Source organism: Hemibagrus wyckioides, linkage group LG08 (genome assembly GCF_019097595.1).
Source record: "Hemibagrus wyckioides isolate EC202008001 linkage group LG08, SWU_Hwy_1.0, whole genome shotgun sequence".
Lineage (NCBI taxonomy): Eukaryota > Metazoa > Chordata > Actinopteri > Siluriformes > Bagridae > Hemibagrus > Hemibagrus wyckioides.
In genome coordinates, this window is record NC_080717.1 from 22,435,985 (window position 1) to 22,463,512 (window position 27,528).

At 38.5% G+C, this 27,528-nt stretch overlaps 1 protein-coding gene across 1 annotated transcript in view; it reads left to right on the forward strand.

Moving 5' to 3' along the window:
- Positions 1-27,528, forward strand: part of celsr1b (cadherin EGF LAG seven-pass G-type receptor 1b) — a 45,654-nt gene that overhangs the window by 3,919 nt on the left and 14,207 nt on the right. Inside the window, exons 2-13 of the mRNA XM_058397144.1 lie at positions 9,273-9,911; positions 11,888-12,110; positions 13,652-13,767; positions 15,276-15,364; positions 21,188-21,345; positions 22,074-22,237; positions 22,349-22,474; positions 24,167-24,333; positions 25,194-25,379; positions 25,588-25,701; positions 25,909-26,083; positions 26,409-26,541. Coding sequence (XP_058253127.1) covers positions 9,273-9,911; positions 11,888-12,110; positions 13,652-13,767; positions 15,276-15,364; positions 21,188-21,345; positions 22,074-22,237; positions 22,349-22,474; positions 24,167-24,333; positions 25,194-25,379; positions 25,588-25,701; positions 25,909-26,083; positions 26,409-26,541 — 2,290 coding nt within the window. The remainder of the gene's footprint in view (positions 1-9,272; positions 9,912-11,887; positions 12,111-13,651; positions 13,768-15,275; positions 15,365-21,187; positions 21,346-22,073; positions 22,238-22,348; positions 22,475-24,166; positions 24,334-25,193; positions 25,380-25,587; positions 25,702-25,908; positions 26,084-26,408; positions 26,542-27,528) is intronic.

Consider the following 27,528-nt stretch of genomic DNA (forward strand, 5'->3'; position numbering starts at 1 on the left):
AGAACAACAGCTAAAGCACACAGACATAAAATATATGCACTTAATATTTAGGGTGTATTAAACTGTATCAATTCCACATTGCCATCCTTAAAGAAAGAAAGTCCATCCTGAGTTACTTGTTTATTAATTTTTTACAAAATAATTCATATGTGATCTTCAGTGATGTCCAAGGTTTATTTTGCATTGAAGGGTAGTTTTTCTTTTTAACTTCTTTCATCCAGATGTTGGTCTGTTTTCACTTTCACTTGGATTCCTACATTACCCAGAAAACAAAAGTTTCAAACATTAAACGTCAATACTAATATTGCCATCAACGACATTGTTAATCAGTGTAACAATCAGGAACCAGGAATTAAAATACAAAAACTGTATTAACATTGCTATGACAGATGCTTTCAATGGCATAACATACAAAATCAGACCTACTTCCGCACAGCTTTTTCTTGGAGAAATGTTACAGCTTGCTGACTTGACACTCTGGGAGCTCAGGACTGAGCTTTCATTTGATATTTAGCATTTATGCAACAAATTATTATTATAGGTTAATTTGCCGATTGTTTTGTTGACAATCACGTATACAGTTACATTATCTTTTTGTATCCAGGGATCCCATTAGCTGTAAAAATGGACCTTTGCGCAGCCCATATTTATTCTATGAACTATTCATATATTAGACTCACTATTCAATATATTCAGACTTGTCTGGTGGCTTGATCTCCTTTAACTCTATGGTTTCTTTTAGAGCCATACGGCTTGTTGAAGCGAGTGTCAGTGGTTCCAGGCAAATGTGTGTTGGACATGGCCCTTATTTGATTTGAGGAAATTATCCAGTGTCTGTAAAAGTGCTTAGTACAAATCGGCAAAAAGGTTTACTGGTATAGGCGCGTGTTCTGGAGAAAGAGAACACAAGCAGATGGAGACAGCTCTCGGTATTGATTCTAGTCCTTATGTTTAAAGTACCACATTAACTGTTGCACATTAAAGTTGCTGCAACAAGGAAACCACATTTCATTAATACACTCCATAATAACTTTTTACAATACCATATCACACCTATTTTATAATACCAATAATAATTTGTCAAAAACCTATTTAAGAATAAGGACTGAAATTACTTCCACAGTATCTATTGGCTTTTATCAATGATTTGCAGTTTTTACCTTTATAACGTATTTAATTTCTTGTTGATGCTGAGCTGAGTGTGTGTTAAAGAAGTGTCAACGCTTATTATATCCCCTGAGATTAGAAAACGTTGCTGTAAAATAGATTGTTAGGATAGGATGTCTTTGGGATTTTCATTTTCTCCATGTCTACTTTAGAGAGATTTCTAAGGAGTGCTCTAAAAGCCGATGAGAAACAAACAGAAGAGAATAAGAAAAATGGGTAGCGCTCATTAACGTGCTGCACTGGATGTAGATGGAGTGTCTGATCTCTGATCTTTTACCTGATATGGGCTTCACTTCTCACAGTCTTTAATACTGTTTCGGATTACTGACAGTATCCTCAGAATTGTGCCATAGGAACATGTCATAGGAATTCCAGTGGTGCCTTTTTAACACTAGGAATATGGATTTTTGGGTTTCCTCTGGGGTTTCTGGTTTCCTTTCACAGTCCAAAAACATGCATTTAGGTGGATTGCTAACGTAAAATCAGCCCGATGGGTGAACATGTGTATGACCTCCAATGGACCCGGCATCCTATCCAGGAGAATTCCTGTTTAACATTCAGTGTTCCTGTGACAGACACTGCATCGACTGTAGCCCTGACCAGGATGTAGATTGAATGATTTTGTGTCCCTTCATTCAATCAGTTTATTTCTGTCTTATACTTACCAGCTTATACATACAATAATTCTAATACCTGTCGTTTATGCTTAGAGCTGTATACCAGGCATGCAAGTGAGGAGAGATGACTTCAAAAATCCGAAGTACTTCTGTGTTTTGTCGACTTCAGCGACAGTTTGTATTCACACTAAAGCTTTGATCTGCTGGATATAGTTTGAATTATACTCAAGTCTTTTCTTCCTTATCTGGAGGGCTTTTGATGTATTTCACTCATCAGGTCTGTCTCTAAAGGAAGACAGGTTCTGAACTGCTTCATTTTTTGCTAATGTAAAAACATGTGTCCTCAGGCCTTCAGCTATGTTTTTTGTTTTGTTTTTTTATCCTAATTTCCTGCTAAAGATTATCTTATTGACTGAATCATCTGCACATGGATTGTTATTGTTTGTTGGCAGTTGCTGTGGAAATTCTAACCGAATCATATTTGCTAAATATTTCAGAATGAAACCATCTCTTTCTGTTAGCATCAGGCCAGTTTATTTATTCCATCATCCTCTAATTGCTCACCATTCGGGCCTTAGTTAAACAAGCTGATCCTCTGTCTGACGTCTGCAGAACCAGAGCATCTTCCGTGGCTGTTCTGCCGTCTTCAGAGGAAGGTCCAAGAAGGAGAATCTGAGAAGTTTTGGCTCTCATTTGCTGTTGGCATGGAGACCGGGAGCTTTGTGAGGCTCTCAGGCATTCTGGGGGTCTTGAGCATGGGCCCCTTTTGTGAAGAATGAGAAGGAGGGGGTTGTGATAGGAACAAGAGGAGGTTTCTTGCACAAGGAGAGGGGGGGTAGCCATTGTCCCCATGCAGATTTCTGTCTCTCAAGACAAAGCTGTTTGTGTGTTGAGAACTTGAAGAAAGGGAGTTTGTTGAATGAGGCGAGTGTTTCTATCTCACTTGCTGTCTCAGAGATTAAACTGTTATCAGGAGCTCATCCTCCCAATACCAGATAGCCTTTATCCTCACATGTGCACATTTGGCTAGGGCATGCATTGATACACACTGACTAAAAAAGAGACATCCACAAGATTTTATTTTGTGTGCAAGACTGGACTGCAGTTGAATTCAAACGACAAAGTGTGGTCCTGACTGCAGTGGTGGATTGCTATTGTTCTGTCAGAGCTGCACTTTAATGCAGCTTAGTTGCCCTTGTGGTCAATGGCTATGCTTCATTCTCACATGAAATACAAATGGTTGCCATTGGATACCATGTAATATTTGAAGAGTTCAGAAAGGGACTTCTCTCAAGACCGCACCAGTGCAAAGGCCAACGAGTAATATATTTTTTGTTATTAAAGCCTCAACTCCACATTCTACCACTAGACCATTAAACAGAAGGAAGCAAGTGGTGCATTTAAGGAATTGATGTTTATAAATTGCAAAACATACTTAGGAAAATGTGCAAGTTATTTCCAATGCACATGGCAGTAATTATTTAAAAGAAAAAAACTCAACAAATTTTATGCTCTAGACTCTGTGTGTGTGTGTGTGTGCACTTGATCTGGTGTGTGTGATTTGGTAACAGCAGTAAAGTTATGAGGTTTAATTCCATGTTAATTTCTACACAAGTTTTTCTAGTAAAATCATGATTGTTCTTAAGGTTATATAAAGCTGTTTTCGAGTGTTACAGAACCGCTTACAACAGACACAATGACGCTTTTAGAAAAGTGTTGCACTCCTCAGGCTAAGGAGGGAATTTGTCTTTATGTGCTGCAATGCTTTTTTTGGCTCGGGATAATGATTTGGCTTCTGAGTTGTTTTTAATTCCTGAGATGCATCCTCTTGGAATTGTGTTCTGCATTGCAACCAGGATTACTGGATCATTGAAAGGCATCATTTAAAGATTGTGGAACTGAAACTTAGTTAGGTGGGGCCCTTAAGCTTATGCTCATGCTTAGCCATGTTTTTAACACCTTATACTTCAATAAAGTAGAAATATTCTCTTGAATTGGATGATTAGAATCCTATTTCTTTGAGCCATTTTTCTTTCTAATGAAAAAACTGACTTTCCTTAGGCATGTGTTGTAACAAATCTCAACTCAGGAGGTCCGGTAGACAACTTTTCCTTTCTGGTCACCGCTCATAAACACTAATATATCTGATCATATTTCACACCTATTTAACTCCAACTCATCATCCCATCTTTGAACACTGGGTTTACAGCAGTCCCTATAAACACAGAAATTCCCATAAACAGTACTACTTATTGCTGCTAAGGCAGAAATTTGTGGCATGCCGCTGCTCCTCTTGCATGCTGTGCAAGAAACAGGCCTGCCACTGCTGACGTTAACAAGATCCATAACAGATTCACGAGGACAGTCTGGAAAGGCACAGCCTCCATTACAAAGCACTTAGAGTGTGCACTCTGTGGAAAGCACTTTTGTTCATTAAGTTTTTTCTGAGTGCACCTTTACTGCATTCCACAGAAGTCATGCTGAGGAGAAGTGTGGGGTTTTTAATATGTCTGAAAAATGAATGAAGCCTGTATGTTGAGGAGACACATTAGGAGAGGAATAGAACTGACAGGCTTTCAGTACATAATGAAACAAAGCAAATGTCTGAAATGGGACAGACTTGATGTGGATAACAATATTTGGACTTTTTGGGATGTTCAGGCATTCAACTTTTAGACATTTTTTATATGGGAATATTCTACTGCAGAAATATGCTTTACTAGGAATTTTTAAGGAAGCTTATCTGGTTATTCGTCTTGGCCGCTCTTCAGACTTTCTGGCCCGTCCCAAGTTTTGACTGCTTGTTTCAAATTTGGTGTTACATTTTTGACAGCTTTTCTAGCAGCGTGTAATCTTGGTTCCCACTCATAGCTGTGCTCATTGTATTATGAAGGGCAGTTGGCACAGCACCAAACATATTTAGGTCAGGCTTCAGTGATGATCATGCCGTGAAAGAAGGGTATGTGCTGGCAGCAGTTGACTGTTTTTAAATGGCAGCCGTCATCTTGGCTTTTCAGTTAACTTCCCACCAGGACGTGGAATCAGAATTTTTAACTGTTTAAAATCACTTACAACAAATCATGCTAGTGTGTGTGTGTGTGTGTTGGAGGTTTGGCTTGAGGGGGTGCAAGAAAAGATAGATCTTTCTACTCAATGCTCATCAGCCGAAATGCCATAAAGGAAGCCTGTCATTAATATTCATTAAGTTTTATATTGTTTAACAGTGTTAAGAGACATTCCAGGATGCAGTTCTGATTCTTGTCTTTTTCCCTTTTATTTCTCATAGTTCATAGTGACTGGAATGAGGCTTGATTAAAATTCATTGCGGATACAGAGGGTGTGCGGGGCACTTGTCTTGCTCTGTGTGCTTTATAGTGTGTAGCGTGGGTGTGTTTCAAAGTATAGAATGCTCTAAGGGGATGGTTTGTCTAATACATTGCAGAAAAACTAACTGTGGTGTATAATGGAGTTAACTTAAATGGACAATCTTGGCAATTGTTTTCAAGGCAGATATATTTTTTTCTTGGTTCCTCGCTAACTGAGGCATGTAATGCAGAAATAAGCCAGATATGAATGGTACAGAAAGTTACTGCAAGAAAGATGAACATCTTATGTTACTTATTGCATTTTTGCAAACATTTCATTTCAGTTGAGATACACAGTGGAGAGCACTGACTACTTTAATGAAAGACTTGAAGTAATTTCATTTACTCTTGTATAGTGATCCATGACAGAGCCACTACAATATAGAGAAGCGAAAGATGAGGTCATAAAAGAAAAAATCTAGCTTACTTTAAATATGACAGATAATCACATAAGAAACATAATAAATAGGTATTTCCAAAGAGAAACGGAGCCATGTAATGGTAGTAGGTAGTCTTATTTGTTGTATAACACATTCAAAATATGACAGTGCTATACCTATATAAATATATAGTATATTTAAATACAGTATATATATATATATATATATATATATATATATATATATATATATATAGTATATATAGTATATATAAATATACCTAGCTAGGTAGATTTTTTACCTGAGACTGAAAAAGCAATAAACTTGTCACCAGGGTTTATTCTTTTGTGATAGATGAAAGTTTTCTTTCCTTATCACTTTTTCAGATCTCTTATATTATTTGTACGTCGTTTTATGTAGTTGGTTTTTATTTTCTGATGGCATGGACAGTTACAAAAAAAGAAGTGCAGGCTCTCTGATTTTATTAAACACAATGTTGCTGACAAGCCAAAGGGCTGGGCAGTACTCAGAAACTTGATGCAGGATAATTGCCAGGTAAATGCAAACAGTCATAAAGCAGACAGGACTGAATTAGTAACGTGAAGCAGGCTGTGGTCAAAACATAAATATAGCCAGACAACACATTGGAATCAGAACAGTCTCATGCTGGAGACGGGGTTATTTAAAGGTTCGTCTTTCTGAAATTCAGAGGAGAAAATACTTGTCTTAGGTCTCTGTTTTAAGTTTTCTCCGTTTTAGTCTTGAATATAAATAAACGTTATTGTTCTCCAAACGGCTATTTTTATGCACTACGTTTGACTAGCAGGTCCTGTAGGTGCAGTATCGCTGATGATTGATTACCCTATGGTTATATAATCTACTGCATGAAGAATCCTGGGTATTGATAGATACACTGATGGATGCAAATTTAATAAAGACAAAAAAACTTGTAAATTCTGCTCAAATCCTGGCTAAAGAGTAGCCTCTTACATAGTCTTTGCCTCAGACTTCATGCCCATGAACCGTTGGCTAAATGCCTGATGTATGTAACTCAAAGATTGGAAACACTTCGGGAGTTTCAAAGTCGGCATCTGATGGGTTGGTTTTTACTGGATTTTTATGGAGATTTGTGTCATGTGTTTTAATGATCCACCTGGAAACAAAGCTGTCCAGGTGTTCTACTTCCCTCAGGAAGCTGTTGTGTTTATTGCTTTGGCAAATAACGTGAAGTCCATGGTACAGACTCATTAATTTGAACTTTCTGTGGTTGTATGCCAGTCCTTTTTTTTTGTAGGGACATCAACTTTACATTTCCACGCTCCTAAACATGACGCTGAACAGATTGTGATTGGTTGCTTTACCTGTCAGCCAGACGCCCTCTTAGGTGGACCTTGGCCGATAAATGCTGCTATTGGATCCAGAGCTTCTGCAATCAGGTCCAGCTACATGAGACTATCTCTTACATACAGTAACATGACAACATTCCTTTAGGACACTGGGTTGTATATACAAGGATTTCACATTACCTCTAGCATGATGGCTTGGGAATTATATGAGTTGTATTTTATAGCATTAGGGTGTTTTAAAGCTGTAGTTGTTTTGACATTAGTGACATACAAATTAATGGCATTCTCAGCATCACACAGAACAGCCTCTGAACTAGAGAAGTGCCAAGAGCACACTCGTGTTTAATATGTGTACACGGCATTTTGCTTTACTGCCTACTGGAAAGAAAAATAGAGGAATTTAAAGGCCGTCAGCACTTATCCTGGAATGTCTCTATAAGAAATGTCATGTCTTCATAAATTTTTACATCACCTAACTGCAAGAGATTTGAATAAAGAAATTTATTTGTGAGCCTTCTATCATCGAAATGTGATTATAAATTTTGTGCTCTGGTGTATTGCAGTGGATCATTTGGGGTTTTCGCTGTGCAATTAGCTGATATCTGACCCCAGGATATCTCTGTCCATGTCAATAAAATCTGCTTGTGCACCATTCATTTTCTTGCTATTGGCAAGTGGATGGGGGCAAAGGAAGAGAGAGAGAGTGAGAGAGAGAGCGAGAGAGAGAGAGAGAGAGAGAGAAACCCACTTTGCTCAGTGCAGTACAGAATGATGGACTTTATGAAGAATGGACTTTAATGCACAAGCCATTAAAAACAAACACATTGTAAATGCAGTGCAAACAAATTAGCACTTACTTTAGTGCTCTGTAACAGAGATCCATTTTTGCTGATGTTGCAGTTAAGCTGCAGACACCACAGTGGCTGTGATTTGTGCCATTTGGATGTTTTTCTAATGACAAAATCATCTCTGTGCCTTGGTGCTGTAGAAAATGCTAGAATTTTCACACCATTTTTCCAAAATTTTGCATAGCCAGTCTACCTACTACCATGTTTTTGGGAGTTTGGGGGAAAAAACAAAAGAGAGAAACCCACATAGACATTTGAAGAACGTGCTCCACAAACACAAAACTCCACAAAGACCAAGTTCAGGCTTGAACCAGGGACCCTGCAGTGCACCAGAGTGTCATCCCTTTGCTTCTCTTTCAAAGAAAACCTAAATGTATTTAACGTAAAATATTAAGTAAATAAACGGGACTAAAAGTGGAAAATATTTCTGTTACTGTGTATTCTGATAAAATAATGTTTCTTATGAGTTCTGGTGTGTCTGTGTGTGTGTGAGCTTAGGGTGAAAATATGTGGGGTTTTTTTCTATACCTCTGCAGCTGTCTGAGCTGACAATATGTGAGAGGACAGCATGATAGAGTGGAAATGTCTCCTCATTGTCTCTCAATTATAACTCACTCCATTCAGAGTCGTGGAGCCCTTTTAAACAGGGACAAACTGGAGGGATGAAAGAATACACTAGACCTGAACAAAGCCTTTACAACAGGCACACAATAGAGGACAAGTGTTGCGGTGCTGTTAGTTGATGTAACACAGGGCTCTTACGCTCTCATGGGTTAATGGACATGCTGAAGTGCTGCTTGAAGATTTACTGTTGCTGGATTCTGTTTCATCTTCGATTAAGAGCATCGGATGGGATTTTGCAGCAGTTTTTAAAACAGCAGATTCCGTATAGCTTGCTGACGATATGAACTCCACATTCTACATTGTATGTGTTTCGTCAGATTTTATGCTATGATTTATACTTTCCAACCCAAAATAATTAGTCATACTATTTAGTTAGCGATAAAATACTTTTTGCGGTAAGAGGTACTTTCAGCTGCTAATAATGATTCTAGCAGGAAACCATTTAGCATTATATAGTGCAAGAGTTCAATAATATGAAACAGGTGGAGAAGTGGTAGCTTATTATGGTTTATTATCTTAGTAGTTATACTGATCGGCACTACTGATTGGAAGGTTGTGAATTTGAAACTCAGGTCCACCAAGGTCCACCAAGCTGCCACTGCTGGGCCACTGAGCAAGGCCCTTATACCTCAACTGCACAGTTGTATAAAATGAGATAAAAATTTAAGTTGCTCTGGATAAGGGCTGCTAAATAATGTAAATGTTATCTCATTTTTGTTGCTGGATGAAAATGAAAAGCACAAAATTTTCAAAGCATAAATACTTTATAACTATGTTAACTGATATTTGTATCTGCTGTATATAATATTAGTTATTAGCAGCCATTATTTTGCCATATTTATATTATAACATGGTAATTTTACGTTTCTCCACAAAGTATGCAGTCATTTCATGCAGAATTGTGTGTTTCTTTCTTTGTTCTCAGACGGTCTCCATCACGTCTCTGCTGTGTGCACTCTCCGTGTTGCCATCATCACGGATGACATGTTGACGAACAGTATCACGGTGCGACTGGAGAACATGTCACAGGAACGCTTCCTGTCACCGCTGCTCAGCCTGTTTGCTGAGAGCGTAGCTGCCGTGCTGTCCACCAGCCGCGATGGCGTGTTCGTTTTCAACGTCCAGAACGACACGGATGTGGACACGAGTGTCCTCAATGTCACGTTCTCAGCGCTGCTACCTGGTGGCACTCCTGGACGCTTCTACCCCACAGAGGATCTCCAGGAGCAGCTGTACCTGAACCGCACACTGCTGACGCTCATTTCTTCACAGCACGTCCTCCCCTTCGACGACAACATCTGCCTGCGTGAACCCTGTCAGAATTACATGAAATGTGTGTCAGTGCTGAAGTTTGACAGTTCAGCTCCCTTTGTGGCCTCAAACACGGTCCTCTTCAGACCCATCCACCCTGTAAATGGCCTGCGTTGCCGCTGTCCAGATGGTTTTACCGGTGATTACTGTGAGACAGAGATAGACCTGTGCTACTCTGCACCGTGCAAAAACAACGGGAGGTGCCGTAGCCGTGAAGGGGGATACACCTGTGAGTGCCCTGAGGATTTTACAGGTGAGTGCTCTAGTTTTTTTTTTTTTTTTAACTAACTTCCTCTTACCTGTATTACGCCCTGAAGTTCTGACCTGGGATCAGTGTCTGACATGCAAACAGAGTTACATAGATAAAAAGATAGAGTTGATTGTCATGCTTGTTTCGCTATGTAACGACTTTGCGTAACAGATTCTGTGCATTGCTTGGATAAACCATTTAAAGTTGTAGCAACAACGGATTATTATTTGCTAACAGTGAGTGCAGCTGATTTTTCAACACTCTCTGTCAGAGCCTTGTTACGTCTGATAATGTAGAAACGTGACCCACCAGGATCTTGCCTATTAGACTAAATGTTTCTAGAGAATTCTTTGGCATGCCTTTAACATGAGCAGTGGAGATTCCTTTCTGGATCATTCACCCACTTTGACAACTATGTTGTCCATGGATTCAGATTTCACGTCCATGCTAAAGAACAGTGAGGCCGTGTTCCTCTTATAGCCGGTGGTCATATTCTGAGGTGTTGACAGTGGCTTCTGTAGTTCCTGCACTGCGTTTCTCTCATTACTGTGTAATATATCCCTGTAATTCCTCTGCAACGAGGGATTATCTAACAGGCATTTGGGTCATTACATCCCTGGAACTTGCCGTGTGCATCCTAACACATATTTGCTCAAGGCCCAAATCTTGTCAGCGTGAGGTGGCAGGTGCACAATAACAAGTCTACTGAGCCGGGCCTGCATCTGTAATACAGGATCACAGGATGAACACTGTGTAATAGATCCCTCAGTCCAATTAGAATTTGTCCCTGAACTCATTCATCTGCTAACACGTTGATGCAGTTCACTGAGGTTTAAGATAGATGGCTTTAGATACAGCAATGCCATTTAATAACAATGTAAATATACTGAACAGTAAGCTTGATTGACACTTACATATGTACATAACCAGTAAGACTCAGATTCAGGGACTCAGTTGAGCTTCAAAATAATATCCTTTAAGCCTCATCATATTATATCTTTATTTACCACAAAACATTTCATTGATTCAAATCCTGACAATGCCACAGCCATCTGGGGTTGGAGTCCCAAGACGACAAAACTGGCCACCTTCTCCTGGGGTGAAGAATGGCTTAATCTCCCCTGGGGATCAGTAACCAATTATTAGCATCTGTGAGCTCCTGTATGTGGAAGAGGGCAGATAGCTATTTCCTCTGAATGTGTTTCACCACCACAGCATGAACAGCATTTCAAAACAATGTTGCAGCTGACTTCACGTGTCATATAGGCAGTTAGTCTTCATCATCCCCACATGGCAGGTGACCAAATTCATCTCTAGTGGAGCCACATCAAACCATGAAAGATTTCTCATGGTGCACCTGGATTTTCTTTAACATAGTCCCATACACAGCATTCATGTAGAAAATAACAAAAGCCAAAAGAATTCTCATTCATTCATAAGAGAACAAAAACTGCAAATGATGTCATCTTCCTCCATTAGCGAGCTGTCATCACTTCATCAAAGATCTCAATTTCCAGAATGGTGGTGTTATAGCCTGACAGGTGTCCTCCAGACCACCAGGCTGTTCCCATTATCACTCTGCCTTTGGGCTACAGGCTGGTGGTGTTGTGTTTGAATAAGAGCAGAGGTTTGCCTGGGTCACTGGACGCAGTGTTGACTGTGTTGTGTGGACAGAGGGAGGGAAGGAAAACATGGCGTTGATTCAGGGTGTACTCATGTGCCTGTAAAAAAGATTTCTCCGTTTTATTTAGTGTCACAGGGCTATTTGTTTTTCATTCTTTAATTTGTGAGGGCCTGTATGAACAAACAAATGCCAGTATAAAGATGGCTTACTTGCTGATTTATAGCATCCGTTCCAGTTATCTGCCAAGCCCATCATTATTTATGTGGAAATATGATACCTCGTTGCGTGTGTCTTTTTGGCTTCAACTCAGAAGTCAAGTTGTGTCATCTCACTTCATGCTGTATGTCTGTTCCAGGTGAGAATTGTGAGGTGAGCACTCGCTCGGGCCGCTGCGTGACAGGGGTGTGTAAGAATGGAGGTCGTTGTGTGGACCTGCTGGTTGGGGGGTTTATGTGCCAGTGTCCCGAAGGAGAGTTCGAGAAGCCTTACTGTCAAATCAGCACACGAAGCTTTCCTGGGAACGCATTCGTCACCTTCAGGGGCCTGAGGCAAAGGTTTCACTTCACGCTGTCCTTCATGTGAGTACCTCTGGCACATTGGGTAGCCAGCTGTCTATACATGTTCTCAGTCCTTGTCATTCCTTGTGGCAATAATTTGACAAGTTGGTGCTGTTCAGTGATAGAATAAGTCAGTAATCTATCATTAAATTCTCATTATTACAAGGGCTAGTCAAATGAAAACCTTTAATGTGCAACATATATTAGAGAAACAGTACATTAAATTTAGTAAAAATGTACCAATTGTCCAATTTTAAACCTTATACCCTTTTGTGACACCTATTTTTGTTTCAGCTTTATTTGACTAAACCATCAAACAATCCTGGTCTTATGAAACTATGAAATTGTGGCTGGGTTGTATAGCATGTGGGCAATTATTATACTATTGTACATTACTACAACTATTATACATACACAAAGGAACACACACTCACTGAAAGAGATATTTATGTTTCCTATTTATTTTAAGTAAAGCATTTCAAGTAAGTATAATCACTTGATATATCGGTGAATGATGAATCTACAGGGCTAGAAAGAAATATACCATAAATTCCTATGTACAAACAATCATGGAGGTCACAGAGTGGTGCTACTCTGTGGTTCCACTAAAGTATAAATGAATCCATTGAAGCCATGAAAAAGAATCCATTCAAGCCAGGAAAGGAAATTTAGGAAATGAAGCCACTTTACTGCATGGATATAGAAACCTGGAGGGGCTAATAAACTTTTACAGAGTAGTAACACAATTGTTTTAATATTCCAACAGCCAATGCACATTAAATTTCAAATAATTCCAATAAATTCAAATAATTTATATCCTGAATTTATATATTTCTGAAAAGCTGCTTTGTGACAATCAATATCTACTGAATAATTTAATTGAACTGAATATTTAACTTTTCATGTTGAAAGCTCTGGTCATATTTCCCCCACGTGACTCTAATGAATCATGTGTGAAGTGAATTCAAAAGTAGTGTTTATGATTCCCATGCTGGATTGCTGCTGCAGCAGAATGAGCTTCTGAGGGTTCCTCAGGTATAAATTCACATTAAAAATTCACTTTAATCAGATCTCCATGGCTAACGTGCAAACAGGAAGTAGTGTGTGGTGCGGATCTTTGTTCCTGCTTCCTGTGAGTGTGCCCTTGTGCCAGGTGTTATCTGACATCTCTGTCTATCGCCTCCCATGTGACCTGCAAAACTGGCACAAGTTGCCAAACACCTGGAGGTCAGCTTTCCCCCTAGTGACTTCTCCATCAGTTACCTCGTCACTACAACAATTAGCGCACGCTTTGTTCGCACGTTTTATCTCCCTGTTACTTCCTGTTTCGTCTTCCGGTTCTGATCTTTCCCTATCCTTGTTTTATGTCAGTGAATAATGCATGATCCTGTTTGTACTGTTTATAAAACTGATCCTGGTCTTTTATCATACCAGTAAAAACATATTCTAGTCACAGTTACCCTGACAGACTAGTATGATTTATATAAAACGTTCCATATCTGATAGTTAAATCCCAATCGTATTGGCCATACGTTGAACATATATACATTTTTGCTCCACAGGTTTGCCACTAGAGAGAGAAATGCGCTGTTACTCTACAACGGAAGGTTTAACGAAAAGCACGACTTTATCGCTGTGGAGATTGTGGACGAGCAAATCCAAGTCACATACTCTGCTGGTGAGTTTATGCATGTGTGTGCGTGTGTATGGTTATGTATTGATGCATTTCAAACTAATCCATTAATACTATCTAGTCATAGCATGTCGTTTTACATATGTTAAGAGAAAGATAGACAAAGTCCTTCAGGTTTATTGAATATAGAAAAGTGGAACTGAAGAGGTATTACACAAACGAAGGAATTGTGTAATACTAAACATGCTAATAATGTGTAGTAATATATCATATACATTTGAGTTCATTCTAATAGAAATAAAAGTAAATATGAACAGAGAATTTTATAGTATGCAATATTCAGTGAACAACCACATAATACTTTTTTTGTGTTTATGTAAGGTAGAAAGAATGTGATTGGATGAGGAGAAAGAAAAAAAATGTTAGCCAGTCGAATATTTAGCTATTACAGCATTTTAGTTTAAAGGTTTTTCTAATGGGGTTTGTGTATAAAAGGGAACCATAAGGAAAATATCTGCTTAATTAAAGATACAGATTATAAAATAGCATCAAATAATAATAATTCTAACACATAAGTGAGCTGATTTCTAAATATGTTCTAATGATTGAGTTCATTGGATTGAATCCAAACTTTAAGTGCACATAACTGTCCAGAGTGTGAGAGAGAAGTACTTTCTCTTGTTTTTTTTCTCCTCACATAGACTAAGTGTGTGTGGAGGCATTCTGCCAAAGGAAGCAGCTGGCCAAAGAGCACAGAAACACACATCCTCTATCTACCTGTTTCTTTTGTTTTTCCAACCCATTCACTCCAGCCCTCCTGGGTGGCACATAGCTAACATGCCTCCTGATCTTCGTCCTGTCTCTTTAATTTTTGGATTTGTTTCCAAAGGATAAAGATCAGTGGAATGTATCACCCTACTGTCCTTGAGTGCAAGAAGGTGAATGTCCGAGAGTTCAGGGTCAGCTGTGGACAGTAGTGGACAGCAAAGGCAATGAAAGGCATTTCCTCAAACATTAACATCTCACAGTCTAGGAATGAAGGAATTTTCAATAACAATTTTATTTTGGTATGATGGTATAACGATAAACTCATCTTAGGTCTAAGGTCAAGTCCTTTCTCTGTAACCATTGCTCTACATAATGAAATGGGATAGGTGGTAAACAATTGCCAACAGACTTTACAGTGTCTGGATGAGACATTCGTTAAGTTTTTTTCTCATGGGAGGTCCAGGATTTTCATTATGTCCTCAGTAATGATTTACTTATTTCCTCCACTGAACTGGAAGAGCTCCATCAATATCACTACACTCCCTGAGTGCAAGGTGCTCTTTTTTTTGGCTTGGCTAGCATGATATTTTTAGGAGCTTAACAGACTTTCCTGTGATTAATATATTTACAGCAACAACTCTCATTGATATTGGTGTTGGGTTTAGTCCAACAATAAAAGCTTTATGTTAAAAATCAGTTTTGCACATACTTATAAGGGTTCAGCAGTGTGTGTGTGTATTTTGCTTTTTGTAAGCTGTCTTGTCTTTCATGCTTTCTGCCTGCAGGAGAGAGTAAGACCACAGTGGCACCGCTGATACCTGCTGGACTGAGCGATGGACAGTGGCACACGGTGTGGCTGCATTACTACAATAAGGTAAAGCAAATTCTGTTAAAAATATTCCTTTTCATTTTCACTGAAGTATTCCAATTTTATATATTTATATATGTTTATTATTGCTTAGCAAATGATTGATGAAGTTTTGTTTGAAAACACATATGGATCACCTGGCCTTAAATATAACTTATTCAGGGTTATTAGATTTAGTTTTTTGGTAAGATATCTGAATTAAATATTAGAAATTGTTATCTAAGTGTCATCTAATCCATTCCTGGAGCATGCTTTGTGTGTGAGTGAGTGTGTGCGTGCATAAGTGTGTATGCATGCGTGTGTGTGTGTCTGTAGGCCTGTAGGGAGGATTCCACTGATTTGTGCTACACTACAGGTATGCTAAAACTATCCCATTTAGGAAATTAAACTATAATAAATGTGATTAATTTACCCAGATTCAGTAAGACTAGAGTAATGTCCTCAAAAGTTTTTTCCCTGATAAGGGCACAAACTACTGCTTTCTGTATTAGTCAGATTTTTACAGAAACACCAGGAAACCCAGCCAACAGCACACCAGCCACAATCCAATCTAGAGGTTAGGAAAGTATGCATAAGCATCATGTTGTGGGTTTTTTTTTTTTTGACAGCTGTTACCTGTTATTTCCTTTTATGGAAGAACCTTATAAGATCTAGCTTGTTTTCTATTCTTTGATGCTTCTTCTGCCATAAGACCCTCTTGTTACACATCCAGAAATGTAATAACATTGACATGCATTGACACTTAGTGAAATACCTCATGGGTCATGTTTCATTGCTGTGAGCTATTGGAAAAGCTTTAGTTACAGCAGGGTCTTGTTTTTCATTTTTAGAAGTAGAGACCGATTAGTTATGTCAGGGTGCTTAAAATAATAATAATAATAATAATAATAATAATAATTATTATTATTATTATTATTATTATTATTATTATTATTATTATTATTATTATTATTATTATTACTACTACTACTACTGCTACTACTACTGATACTGTCATTTAGTTAAGACACAGCTGGTTAATGTCTTCACTGCAAAAAAAATCTTTTGGCAAGTAGATAAATAAAGGAAATTATGTAACATTTCCACTATATTATATAACACTCCATTAAGCCTATTTCAAGTTTTAGTGTTAGTGATAAATCTCAAACATGAATAAGGTTAAAGAAGTACTGAACTGTATTAAATTAAAAGTGACATTAGGAATGAAGAAGTTTGTAAGAATACAATATGTAGTTGTCTGAATCTCTCTTAGCATTGGGTGTTAAATAAAGTAGCATGGATAAAATGGTGGGATTTTGTGATCTGGTGTGAGATTAATTAATAGAGTTTTATTAACTTACATATCTGGGACAGTTCTCATTAATTACACAATGAGTAAACCTAGCTAAAAATAAACCCAAAGGCTTACTTATTTAGATGTTAAAAGATATATATGTCCTATGAACACAATTTGTAAAAAGAGAGCCATTATCTGTAGTCTGAAGGCAAGTCTTCTCTATTAGGAGCGCAAATCATGACCTTCCCTTTAACCCTCATTTCCTTATAACACATATGCAGTTATAATCCTGAATTAATTCAGACAAAAGCGACCCCCCGCTCAGTTAATCCGAGCACAATGAGGTGCTAAGGGTCTCTTAAAGAGCCAGACGGCCAGACTTCATTTGTCACACTTGTATATAAAGCAACGCACAGCTGTTATTCACACAATGCTAGTAAAGGATGTAGTATTTGTGTGCTTAATTGAGAAAAGCTGTCTACTCTGTTCTGTACTTAGGGTCTCGCTTTACCATGTGGTAATATAACAGGAAGGAAAATTTATTTATTTATTAAATTACTAAATCAAAGTGTATAAATTGCAGTTTTCAACTCAGTTCTTGTCCTGAAGTGATCTTTTTTACCTAACAAGGCTCACATATTAGACATTAATATTCATGGATAATAAATGCACATTTAAATCTAGAAAACAGACGCTATCTGGGAACAGCTTAGTGCTGTATTTAATGTTCTTCTATCCTTATTTTATATTGTTGGCATAATTGCTAATCCTCATGCACTACTATCTCTGGAAATGCCTGTGAATGTAAAAATAATTCTTCATGTCTATGCCTATCCTATCATTTTTTAAACCTGAGTTTTGAGTTCTGCATTGAATACATACAGTTTAGTTTGTTTTTTTTATTTGATATTATTGTTTTCAGACAGTGAACTGAAAACACTGTACCAAAATGTAATTAATTAATTAATTTTTTTTTTTTTTAACATATAATACACAATTAGAGTTAGTGGTTATTAAGGAGAAAAAGATGTCACCTAGAATATAATGCAAGATATAATGAGAACACTAAATAAAGCCATTATTTGTACTATTAAAGTTGCCAAATAACTGTTCAATTCACTAGCTACGAGCACATTTACTATATAAATTAATGGATAATGTGCTTGGACATTGTTTTACTAACCAGAAAATAGTTTCTCTGGCTGTCTGACTTGGGTTAATTTTTCTTTCAGAAAGGAACCTGAGGATGTGCAGGGTTGATAAATAAGAGCACACGCTCATCAGTGAGATTGTCCAGTGTATGGAGCTCCATATAAAACATTTAGAGTCTTAGTAAAAGTTATAAATATTTGAGCCGTAACTAGTTGCAGCTTCAGTTTGCGTTCTGAAGTAAATCCCAGCTTAAAGCACTAAGAATGTTCAGCATGTAAGCAGAATAATAGCTATTTTGTTGTATCATCTGTTTCCAGTTTTATAGTTCAAACAGTTCTCCTATGTGCTTCTCCAGATCACACACACACATGCACACACACACAAATTACAGTGATGGTTGTTAGCAGGATGGAGTGTCTGGATTTTGATTAGTTGGACTCTGTCCATGGTGCATGCATCAGAGTGCAGGAATGCTCTCAATCACTGTGTTTCCTTTGACCCGTGAGCCTGGGTTGTTTACCCCTCTCTGTGCTTTTTTGTCTTTTCATTCAGCAGCACTGATATCAGGCGAAAAATCTTCAGCACAGGCTCTCCTACGGCAGATAAAGGAATTTGGGGTTCTTGAGCTAGAACAGCCGTGTATAATCTTTTAGAGAAGCTTCTTTCAAGGCGACTGTGTTTTACTCTGGAGGGAAAACAGGCTTATGAAAACTTAAGTGGCATTAAAGAATGGCTATGACTTATTCACAAAATGCTGACAGAAAAACTTTAAGCAGGACCATGTTAGATTTTTATCTATGTACCAGGGTTTGCAACTGTGTCTGTCTCAGCTATCACTTTTTTGTTTGACGGAGAACAGAACCAGAGCAAGCAGCCATGCAGGGTTTGTTTCTTATCTTTAGGAACTGCAGTCTACATGCCACCCATTCCTGTGGAGTTTATACTTATACAATGCATTATTGATTCAAGGCAACACTTACATCTATGTTTATGGAGGAATGAACCCAATAACTGTGTACAAAGAGCAGTAGTGCTCTACATGTGAATTCAGGAGACAGTGAATTTCTTGAGGTAATGTATGTGATGGTTTGTCAAAAAAGGGGCCTGTTCCTAAGAATGTCTTTAGACCTTTTTCCTACTATGTTGTCATACTTAGTCAAAGTGTCTAAACTGTGCCTGTGTGGAATCAGGACGTCTTCCAGTCCTCGGTTGGTCGATTTGACATTCGCCATCATTCTTCTGTTGTGACAGCTGTACCATCAGTTTCTCATTATGGTTAAGAGCTGATCTAATGTGGTGAAAACACTTAGAGGGCTTAGCATGCCTGGATGAGCGTTTAACGATCAAGTTTCACTCACTGGCTAAAAGTGATAGTGAAACCACATCCTGAAGGCCATACTGTCAGGAGAAGGTTGACAGGCAGAAAGACAGAAAGCAAAGGATTTAGTATGCGATGTCCAATACGTGGAGTGGTTTGTACTTTATCGAGAGCACTGAGTGACATGTTTTTATTATTTAAGGCCTTATTTAAGCTCAGCCACTTTATATATACGTCTATTAAGAGGAGAAAACACGAGAGTCTCCATATATTTTACCGAAAACTGACACATGTTTAGTCCTTAATACCTGTTTAGGAGCATTGCAGTGCTAGTTTGAATAGATGGCGGTTTGTTTCATGTGTATAAAATAGGGCCCGCTTGTTATGTTGTGTGACAGCGTCTACTCAAATATCCTGTGAAATCATGTGTTTAATCATAAGAATCCAATCACACTGGGGATGTCTGGGTTTTTTTTTTATATCGGGAAGCTGATACTACTAGAATACATCTAAATTACTGCTTTACGAGCCAGGTTTAAAGGTGTGTTGCGTGAGGACTGTGGAGTAGGCTTTGTTATTAGTTTATAATAGAAGAACCTTCAATAGACTGCCTTTGCAGGTGTGATGAATTATTTTTTTGCTGTGCAAAGAAGCATAAGTAAATGCCACATTTTACATGCAGCGATTTAACTTTAACCATTTATCGATCACAAACAGGAAAAACTATGCATACAGCCATATTAACCTGATGTCACATCTAGGTTAATCACATAGATCTGTTAAAAATCTGTAAAATATGTTTTTATAGTTTAAAATAAGGAAATTTACTTTTTTTGTAGTACAGATGAGCTCTATTTTAAATGATTTGTCCAGCTTACTATATAGTGTGAGGGGCAGGTTGGAGATCAGAAAGACCAAAAATGTATTTTATTATTAATATTTCTGAATTAAAATTCAAGAAACACAACAGACAGCGCGATGGAGTGCGATGGGAAGAGCACCACAGGAGAAGCTGATATTGTAAACTGCAAACTTTCCAACTCAAAACATTCTTCTGTCACAGCGAAGTGTATAAAATACAAAAACGGTCTGCTTATTTATATCTGGACAGCCACGGCTTAACTTGTTAAAACAGAGTCTGTGCCCTCAGGTGGAGCTTTGTGAGTGAGGTTTGGCGCCTGTCAGCTTGAGCTATTAGTGCATGGGCTTGTCACTGAACTAAAGACAACAACGCTTCACCAAACATAGAAGGTCCTTTCCATAATCCAATTTAATCACACTCTCTACTGAAAGTATAATTTTACGATCACGTTATGTTGTTTAGAGAAATTCTGGTGCTCTGATTTTAGCTAGCTTAGACTAACTTTGGTAGTGAAGATTCTGGGCATTTATCATGAGTTTAGAAATCCCCTCAGAAGCCACATGTATTAGCTAATTTGCTTCATCTGTGAGACTAAGAAATCCTTTAGTCTTAGTCTTAATCCTTAGTCTTAGTCTTAATCCTTAGTCTTATCATTGAACATTATGAACAGAAATATGAAATATGTCCTTAGAAATTCTGTTAAGATTAGCTCGTTTTAGCTATGCTATCTTGTTATGTTTGCGTGATTTCTCTTTGGTCCATTTACAATTTAATTAGCACATATCACACATCAGCTGACGTGAATTAAATTAAGAAAGTTAAATACTGCCAAAGCAAAAGAAGCAGGAAAAAGACAAGCTGGCTAGAGTTACTGTATAATAATGCGAGAGTTTGCTGCACTAATCAAGTCAGCAGAGAACTGTCTGACATTGAATGGCATATACTTTGTCTGGTGTTTCATTTTCGCCAGTGTTTTACTGGATTAATCCAATTAAACGTTGTGGAGTTGTGGGCTCGGCTCCAGCGCCTGGCAAACAGACACCTCACGCTATGTCTGAAAGATTAGAACTACACAGTAGCTGCATCTCTTTTATGGTCATGCTGTTATGTAATAGTGGGCCACGGAAAAGACAACATGAAGTGATATGCATTATAAAGTCAGGTTTTTATAGTCTTTCTGGGCTACTCACACAAAAATTTACTGTTGGTTTTTTTTTTCAGCCTCACATTGGACGCACTGGCCTCCCTCATGGTCCATCTGAGGAGAAAGTTGTAGTGGTTGCTGTGGACGATTGCGATGTGGCCATGGCTGTACGCTTCGGTGCTCAGATCGGGAACTACACGTGTGCAGCCCAGGGCACACAGACAGGCCAGAAGAAGTGAGTCTGAGCCAGTTATTCTTCCTGGTTGTCTTTAATATCATGGGTTGTTGCAATAGAAACAAACATAACCCAGAATCTTTATACTGTATATATTATATTCAAATAACCCATACTACCCTTATACATTCACAGACAGGTATAAATACTCACTGAACAGGACAGTATAGAAATAAGAGCCGAGTAAGGCAGGTTAACTGAATACAGGTGTTGAATAGCTCATCATTATAGGAGATTAGAGCACATTCCCATACTCTGCTTTCACTCTCGTCTCTCTCTCTGCTCTGTTCTCTTCGAATCTTGTTTTGTTCTTATGCCAAAACTGTCTCATAGGCTTTACAATGCAAACACACTTGTAGCTCATCTGGCTGGTATTTACCTCTGTTTAACAATCTTATCTCTGTTTAACTTAGAGACCACAGGCCTTAAACTCTTCAGGTGAGGTAATCGCTTTGAAATGGAAGGTCATGTACTCTTAATGAGGAGCCACCCAAAGATTTTAAGCTTAGTAAACATCAAACTCTATCAATCTTGTTCTAATTTACAGGTTATTTCTTATTTCTTAAAAGTATTGCAAAAAGTTGAAATGTTCCATCTGCATTGTAAAAAGTTTTGCTCAACTATTTGTAAAATGATATGAAGTGTGTATTTGTTACATATTATTTGTCACATCTTCTGGAAGAGGTCCTTTGGAAGATTGGGACCTTATGTGTCATGTGTTTGTGCAGATCTCTGGACCTCACAGGCCCTTTGCTCCTGGGTGGAGTTCCTGACCTCCCTGAGGATTTCCCAGTAAGAAACCGAGATTTTGTGGGCTGCATAAAGAACCTCACCATCGACAGCAAACTCATTGACATGGCCGGCTTCATTGCTAACAACGGCACTGCTGCAGGTTAGATATTCTACACACACATTGAATACTCCACCACACCATCTTCTGTAGGAAGTAGGGAAGGTCTTTGGTTCATTCAGACTTTGTGAACTCAGTCCATTCCTTTCGCAGGTTGTCTGGCAAAGAGTAATTTCTGCAGCATCAGTGTGTGTCACAATGGAGGGCTGTGTGTGAACAAGTGGAACACATACTCATGTAAATGTCCGCTGGGTTATGGAGGAAAGAACTGTGAACAAGGTAGGAGAACCTCTCTTTAGCAGGCAATGCACACACACACATACCCACACATAATTAAGGACATACACAGAAACACGGAGGTTGCGGTTAAGATTTAATGACAGTAGGAGCTAACTTGTCTCACAGACGTTCTGCAAGGTTATAGAAAGTTTTATATATGAAGTTTATGTAACAGTAAACTGATAGAAAGTGTGATGTGTCATTCATTAACAAATTCATAATCATACTGTATATGGCAAATTACTGTGCTATAAGGGCAATAATACAGGAAAGCAGGAAAACACATAGAAGGCCCCACTTCAATTAGTTCAGGCTTTAGAGAAAAACTCTTGAGTGCCAGGTCAATCCATTTGTCACTGGCTCTGTGCCAACCCTTAGCACCTTCACCACCATGGATGCAGGTATGCCACGTGCAGTGTGACATGCTGGATGTGATGAATTGTGCACTTAGTCTTCAAGCAGGAAATGTGATCATAAGTGGCTTAACATTTTCAGAGGGCTTAGTCTGTCCTAATTCTTTGAGATCCCACTGCTGGATTCAGTATGCTTATGCCACTCATTATACAGCAAGGCTGTTTAAAGTCTCCACACAGATACACAGTAGGCTAAGACTCCCAGCAGTCTGAAAGCGGAAAACCATATGTTAATTAACAGTTAATTAACATTAATAGTCATTAAACTCTTTCACATGAGATTTTTCGATTGTTTTCTTATGGGTTAAAGTGAAACTTTTATTAAAACTCTTCTGTTTTAGGGTTCCACCTAGAACCATTAATGGCTCCCCAGGAAGTGTTCAGTATGCTTGATGGTCCATTGAGTGCTGTTAGCTACTCGAGCCTCACAGCTAAAGTGTACAACTAAAGAACAGCCATGTTTTAGAACAAGTGGCTAGGATTTTATTGTTGTTGCTATTTTCTTACAATCAATAATTTGATGCAACAAGAGAGATTTTCATACATAGAAGCTATGACTTTTATTGCCATGTTTTTTCCCCAGTATTTTTGACTGTGGAGAAAAACTCTACAATCGCAAATGCGTCACAAATGGAAACTTTCAGACATTTCCTGACACAGGATTTCACCATATAATCCACTATACATATTTTGTTGAATTGTTGATCATGTTTTATTAACAGTAAGCCTTATGTTATGGGGCATATCCACCATGCAAGTCCGTGTGTTTAAGCTGTTACTATAGGAAAGATAACATATTAAAATTAGTGTATTTAACACCATCATGACACTACATCTTTGACACTATGTTAGAGCCAGAACTACTATGAGAGTCATCCTGTAACCAATATGTATCAGTGCCAGGTCTTTCTGAAAGAAAGTTTGTTAGCATTGAGCCTCACTGCTGTAAGTCCAGCTCATCTGGAATTGCCATGCTGAACTAAAATTTTTGCCTCCAGCAATCAGCAAGTAAGAATGCTGTATGGTCCTCATTAGGAGGCTCCCTCCTGGTTGACTGGAAAATATTTGACCACACACAAACATTTGGGACTGTTTTTAGCTTAAAAAGAAAAGCTTTTAAAAAAATAGCATGAAATGCCTTCTTTTCTGCTGCAGGTATGTTTACTTTCCCACAGCGATCAAAGGAAACGTGTCTGCTTAAAAATAATTGAGTAGGATTATTGCTCTAAGTTTAGAGCTTTGTTCTGTTGTAATGCTGAATATGCTTTTCTCTCTTCAGTGATGCTCTTACCGTTGCACTTTGATGGTTATGCCCTGGCTTCATGGAGCGACCCTGACATCACTATAACGATCCCGTGGTACATCGGCTTGATGTTTCGTACCCGTAAAAGTGCTGGCACTCTGCTCCAGGCCAGCGCTGGGGAGCTGTCTAAATTCAGCTTACTGGTGTGTATATGCACACTCAATTCAATACTGATCACCAGAACACAGTCACAGACTGCTGAAATGAAGCATTTCACACTCGACTGATGCGAACCAGTAAAACTATTTCAGTTCATTTTGACAAGAGTGAACGCTCCACAAATTCTGTAAATTCTGAGGAAATTATGTAGTAATGCATCATATTATCTGTGAATTGTATGACATCTGAGTTATGTGATTTATTTGTAGTTTAACGCCACGGTATTATTTTTAAAAGGACACAACCTCTCAGGAGCATCTGTGACAATCAAGAAACAATTTGTAAGAAATAACACAAAGTTATACAAAAATAATGCATGGAAGGATGGTGTGATATGACCAAAACAAAACAAAAGTGATTATGTTTATATAACAGCATGGTTAAACCTGTGAACTTTAATCGTTACAAACAGTTGTTCACTCCCAAGCCTTTCTTGAATTCTTACGAAACTACACAACTTCTAGAGAAAATTCTCCATCACGGCAACTCTATCATGTGAGGACTTTTTCAAAACCCTGACACCTCATGACTGCTAGTGTTATGGTTAGATAAACATTTCACTGTGTAATGCAGTCTACAATGTTTTGTTGAACATCACATTTTATTAACAATTAGCAATAGATTATGTGGCACATCTGCCATACAAGTCCCTGTGTATCAAATAACACCTATGTGCACTAACAAGTCAGAGTGTGTATGTAAATCATTGCGATCATTGCATCAGTGAACTTTGGTGTGAAAAGGCCAAAAGATAATTTGGTTTTTTGAATTAGGACAAAACTAGAGGTTTTTATGGACAAAAAATAATAAAATGGTGTGTTCTCTCTGTGTTTTTGTCTTGCAGGTCAGTAACAGGCATGTGCGTTTCCAGGTGTTCGTAGGCGCACGACGTGTGGCCCTCCTGGATTTTTCACAGGTACGGGTCAACGATGGTGAGTGGCATCACATCCTGGTGGAACTGAAGAGCGGAAAAGATGGGAAGGATATTAAATACATGGCTCTGGTCTCTCTGGACTACGGAATGTTCCAGGTGTGCATCAGCGTATCATCCGTCTCCACCTCACCTCACCGCCTATTAATCTGGTCTCATGGGTAACATATAGATGAAAGATTTTAAATAAAATTAAAAACAGAGAGGGGAGAAGGTTTATCTACATTGCTCACTCATGTATATCCAGATCTGGGAGTTTGTGTGATATTTATTGGAGTTTTTCTGGGTGTTTTGCCTTGATGTGTAGAGGACAGTTGAAATTGGAAATGAGTTGCCAGGACTGAAGCTGAAGAGCCTGTATGTTGGAGGTCTGATGAAAAATGACGGCTCTGTGCTAAATGGATTTAATGGCTGCATGCAGGTGACTTCCGTCTTGAACACACACACACACACACATAGACATATATTGAAAAGCATGCTCATATGACGGTTCATAAAGAATATATTATTCTAATAAAAATAAGCACCCTTGTATTTAAATGATTTAAATGATTCTTAATCAGATATTATGCACATACACATATAATCACATACATGCACGCTCATTGATCTGTTATTACGTACTTAGGGTGTACGGATGGGAGAGACCACCTCCAATACTGGGAACATTAACATGCAGCAGGCTCTAAGGGTGCGGGTGAAGGACGGATGCAATGTACCCGACACGTGCGCGTCCATTGTGTGTCCCACACACAGCCGCTGCGTAGACAACTGGGCCTCACATTCCTGTGTTTGTGAGCCAGGTAAGATTCATGTGAGGTCTTGATCTCATTACTGCACATTATGTTTCAGCTCAGCGTTTGGAGAAAGGTTAGCATGAATCTCTGTCCTGCATTCTATTCATGTGCACAATAGCACATAATTAACTACTACTAAAAGCTGAGGTTCGTTCGGCTGAAGGAATTAGGAGGGGGGAAAAAATCAGATTAACGCCATTCAGAGAATGCTGTTAGTGTATCATATTACGTTCCAAACAGAGTGTGGCTGCATGAGCAACACACAGGTGTTTGAACATGTGTGTGTGTGTACTCATGTGTGAAATGTGTCTGCTTTGGGGCTGTATGGCAGGTTACATTGGGAGTGACTGTGTGGACGTGTGCTTGCTGAACCCGTGTGAACACACATCCAGCTGTGTGCGCAGGCCTCATGGTTACACATGTGAATGTGGACACAACTACTACGGGCAATACTGCCAGCACAGGTAGCTTTCATTTCCCCAGGTCTTCTCCACACATCTTCATCTTAAATCTGACCTCCTCAGTATCCTGACACTACATGGCCTGCACTGAAATGATCAGAAACCTGAAATTTCTTCATCACATCCTAGGTTCTACTGGTTCTGGGGCAAGGTCTAGTTGAGACAACAAGAGCTGCAACTGCAGCATGATGATAGAAAAAAAAGTGTAGCATTTTATTTTACCATTTAACAACACCAGAGTGAAGTCCAGAAGGCATGCTGGGATTAATGCTGCTTCTTTGTCTGATTGATCATAATGAAGGCTTTTGAAATTTCAAAGAAAATAGCAAGATGAAAAATACACACCGTGATTAAAAAATCTACATTATGATGAAATAGATCATTAGCACATTAAATAGCACATGTTGATGTAGCTAAGTGGTTAAGGTGATGGATTATTTATTGGAAAGTTCGAATCCCAGGTCCACCAAGCTGCCTCTGCTGGGCCCCTGAGCAAGGCCCTTAACCCTAATTGCTCAGTTGTATAAATGAGATAATTGTACGTCGCTCTGGTTAATTGCCAGAAATGTAACGTAAATTAAAATAACTTGTAAAATTGCACTCCATGTTTGTAATAAATAAAAATAACATTGTTTAGACTGGTAGAGCTTTGGAAAACTTAACTGTTTATACCCAAATGCAGGGTTGCACTTAACTGCACAAACATGATACTAACAGCCAATTATTGTAAATGATATAGTTTTATTTAGTCTGTTATTTAAGCAATGGTGTCAATCATTTGGTGATATACATAACCAGTCAGCAGCAAACGATGCTGAAACGATGAAGATTGTAATTGTTGGCAATTTGCTGTGGTATATCGAAGGATTAAAACACTTTGGGACTCATAGTTATAGGAAGATAATCGTCAAAGGTGTGGTGCCACATTACTGTATTTACATGTCATTGTGCTTTAAATCTAGATCAGACTTAAAGCTGCGTAACTACATA